A 4373-nucleotide genomic window follows, 5' to 3' on the forward strand; every position below is an offset into this window, starting at 1 on the left:
AACTAAGAATTTAAGGACTAAGATTGGGAGAGGGAGAATTATTTTACATTTATACTTTCCTGTAATGATTGAATTTTTATTATCTGAATATATTTCCTTTATATAAATGCCATTATAAAATTTGTATAAGAAAAAAAAATTTGTATAAGACAAAAAAATGCTGCATATCTGAAAAAGATATTGCCTAAGTTACATCACAACTCATTAAGAGAGACCCTATTATGGAGGATTTCTGAGGCTATAAATCTTTACAGGGGCAGACAACTTCATCTTTCTCCTGTGGTGCCATCAAGGCTGTTTGCCACCAACACTCACTGACTGCCATGTAGTCACAGAGACTGTGTGGACAAAACAGAAGTGCCCCTATGAGTTTTTGAGGCTGTATATCTTAGGGAAGCAACTGGTGAGGGGTTCAAATTGCTAACCTTGTAGTTAGCATCCCAGAGCACAACCCACTATGCCATGATGACTTCTTATATTAAATACTTCATCTATTCAAAACAATCAAAATTAGGAAACTTTTACTTCAAATTAATTAACTAGTACCAATCTTAACCATAAGAGACCCTTGTGGCATAGTGGTTATGCATTGGGCTGCAAACAGCAAGGTCAGCAGTTCAAAACCACCAGGCAGTTATGCAGGAGAAAGAAGGGGCTCCTGTAAAGAGTTACAGTCTCGGACACCCACAGGGGCAGTTCTACCCAATCTGATGGGGTCACTATGAGTTTGCATCAGCTCAATGGCAGTGAGTTTGGGTTTTGGTTTATCTTAATCATATAGTCAAAGACTAGAAATATCTATGAAATGCTTTACTTACAATCCTCCTTCTAGGAAATTACAAACATTTTCATCTCTCTTAGATACCAAATGGAATGTCTCCCTGATGATTTGTTGTTGTGTATCTTCACTCTGAGAAAAAAGATTTCATACACATTAGGATTGAGTTTATAAAACTTGACAGTATTTAAAATTCTTTAAATAAAAGGTAACAATATCACTCTAGGAAGAGAAGTCATTTAAGTAACACTAAGGTAACGTTTGAATAACCACACCTTACAAGAACTAGATCTAACAGTTTTTAATGAAATGAAAAAAAAATCATTGCTTTAATTACCACCACAATAAAACCACCTTCTCTCTAGTTTCAGAAAAACAGAAAACATTGAAGGGATGAATTCTAAAACACAGCATAATTACAAATCCTCTGCCACTGAGTCGAGTCCCACTCACAGCGATTCGACGAGACAGAGGAGAACCGTTCCTCAAGTTGCCAAGACTAACTACCGACAGCAGATTGCCCGCTTCCTTCTCCCGAGAAGCAGCTGGTGGTTTTACCTGCCGACCTTGCAGTTTGCAGCCCAATGTTTATTCCACAGCACCATGAGGAATCATTAAACAGGACATTACATATTACCTAATAATCCAAGGTCTCGTTCAATAAGAAAGCAGAGAGGTAAAGTTAAAAATGATTCATGTAGCTAATCTATATTTGAATGGAAGAGAGAGACATTTGGAGCTCCAATTAAGTAAGTTTAAGCATATTAAGGAGCTCTGGGGGAGCTATGGCTAAAGGGTTGGCTGCCTTTTGAAAGGCTGTCTATTTTAATTCACCCAGTGGCTCTACAAAAGAACGACATGGCAGTCTGCTCCCATAATGAAGGCAGCTAGGAAGACCCTATGGAGCACTTCCTCTGTCACGTGGGCCATTATGAGTCAAAATTAACCTGAAGGCACACAATAACAATCACGTTTACTAAATGCAAATTAAACTTGAAGTTACACATCTTATTCACCTTTATATAAGCGTGCCCTAAAACCAAGAACAGACTCAAATATTTAATTCAACTATGCAATTAACATCCTACTTTAAAAAAAAGTCACATCCCCAAACATCACAACAGAAAATGAGCAACAATCATGAACAGGAATTTCACAGGAATGGAAATAAGAAGCTTCAAAACATTTGTGGGGAAAAAGGCACCTTTTAATTCCATTTTTCTGAAGCCCCCTCATAAAATGGTCCATCCAAAAGGAAGAGATTCTCAACTTCGTCACTAACAAGTGAAATAACAAATAAAAATAATTATGATAAAGCTCCATGTGTGACCAAGAGGTAGAACACTGATTGTGGATCCAAGCAAAATAAATCTTTGACAACTTCAAACTTTTCAGTTTGTCATGAGGTTGAAACTTAGTGCAGTGGTGAGGATTTTGGTTTTCTTTACAGTGAGTTCAAATCCACACTGAAGACTGCAATCCTTGATTTTCAAGAGCTTCAAGTTTTCCATGCTTTAAGCAAGCAAGGTTGTGTCATCTGCATATTGCAGCCTGTTAACAAGCCTTCCTCCAACCCTGATGGCAAGTTTGAGCTCTTCTTCATATAGACCAGGTTCTCATATTATTTGTTTTGTTCATACAACTGCCTCCTGTTGCATGAACCGGCCCCACATGAGCACAATGCAATTTCTATTCTCAATATAATCCGGTTTGTTATGATTCACACAGTTGAATACGTTCGCATAGTCAATAAAACACAAAAGCATCTTCCTAGTATTTTCTGCTTTCAACAAAGGTCCATCAGACATCAGCAATGATAAACCACTTTCCAGGTCCTCTTCTGAGTCTAACTTAAATTTCAGGTAGATCCCTACCAATGTACCACTTCAACCATTGTTAAACCATCTTTAGCAAAACTCTACTTGCATGTGATATTAATGATCTTGTTCAATAATTTTCACATCTTGCTTAACCACCTATCTTCTTATTAGTCATCTTGATGTGAGTCTCAGCATGCTTTTGGGCTTGGCTAAGCAAGCAAGGATCCCTGGTAGCATAGTGAGTTATGTCTTAGGCTACTAACCCCAAAGCCAGTAGTTTGAAACCACCAGCCACTCTGTGGCAGAAAGATGAAGCCTTCCACTCCCATGAAGGCTTACAGTGTTGGAAACCCACAGGGGTAGTTCTTCCAGACAGCAGTGTGGTTGTTTTAAAGCAAGCTAGACCTGCTTTCACTTCTAGGTGTTTTGCTCCCTTGCTCTGGATCCTGCATCTGGCTGGCTTGTGCCTGAACTGTTCTTCAAGCGTGCGTGCGTGCAGTTTTATAAGGATAGTGATGAATTTAATTTGGCTTTTCTAGCTAAAATCTTTTTAAATCCCACCAGAAAACCTTTTCCTGCATGGTTCTGGGGGGAAAGGCAGAGGAAAACACTGATAGGATTCACCTGTGGGTAAATGCAAACAGAAAACATTGTGATAGCCAACTGCTGGTTATCAAATGAGCCCTCTGAGAAGCAGGAGGAGGGAAATCTCATTACCAATAAGAACCAGGAGTGAATATCATCCTCTAGACCCCAAGATCTCTATGAAGTGAATGTCCTAATATCCAGAAGACAGGTGTGGTACCAAAGGAACAGCAGCAGAACCAAGAGCCAGAGCACGAAACAGAGTGGTGGACTATCTAGCCCACAAAGCAAAGAGACTGGGTGATTTGGAGCAGGAGGCTGGTTTATGGAATGGGGATCCCTGGGTATCTAACTGAGAATGCTGGGTTTGCTGACCCACTGAGCTTGAGCTGAATACCTTCAGGCTGAGGCGTACAACACAGTGGCATGCTCTTTGAGCATTTTAGCAGCCCCAAATGGACTTTGAAACTTGTCCTGATGAACAACTGTGTTTGTTACATTCCTTAATACACCATTTTATCATGACTATTGTCTGAGTTCTGTGTGGCCATTGCAACAAATCTTAGAACGTAGTGGAAAAAGTAAAGAGTGTGACAGAGCACATGAGGGGTTGCTCAAAAAACCCCTCGAAAATCATTCCTCACCCCTGCATTAAATTGTTTTACAAAACCATATCACCTTCAAAGTACTCTCCATTACACTTAATACATTGGTCAAATCTGCAATTCCATTCTTGGAAACATTAATTAATTTTAATATATCATTTTATTGGGGACTCAACAGCTCTTATAACAATCCATACATCCATTGTATCAGGCATATTTGTACATATGTTGCCATCATCCTTTTCAAAACTTTTTCTATTTGAGTCCTTAGTATCAACTCCTTTTTACCTCCCGCCCCTACCCTCTCACCCTTGTGAACCCTTGATAAATTATAAGCTATTGTTATTTTCATACCTTACACCACTGTCTCCCTTCACCCAAGTTTGTTGTTCATCCCCCCTGGGGGGCATGGAGGGTTATATGTCAATCACTTCAATCAGTTCCCCCTTTCTCCCCCCTATGCTCATGATATTGCTACTCCTATTACTGTTCATGAGGGGTTTATCTGTCCTGTATTCCCTGTGTTTCCAGCTCTTATCTGTGCCAGTGTACATGCTCTGGTCTAGCTGGATTTGTAAGACAGAA

General features: G+C 39.5%; 1 protein-coding gene across 1 annotated transcript in view; it reads right to left on the reverse strand.

Annotated features, from left to right (window-relative positions):
* The window catches only part of AP3S1 (adaptor related protein complex 3 subunit sigma 1), a 71371-nt gene that overhangs the window by 42952 nt on the left and 24046 nt on the right, over positions 1–4373 (reverse strand). Inside the window, exon 2 of the mRNA XM_045285057.1 lies at positions 819–910. Within this exon, the coding sequence (XP_045140992.1) occupies positions 819–910 (92 nt within the window). The remainder of the gene's footprint in view (positions 1–818; positions 911–4373) is intronic.

The sequence above is a fragment of the Echinops telfairi genome, unplaced genomic scaffold (genome assembly GCF_000313985.2).
Source record: "Echinops telfairi isolate 266 unplaced genomic scaffold, ASM31398v2 ScPeMD7_7469;HRSCAF=8507_1, whole genome shotgun sequence".
NCBI classification, from domain to species: Eukaryota; Metazoa; Chordata; class Mammalia; order Afrosoricida; family Tenrecidae; genus Echinops; species Echinops telfairi.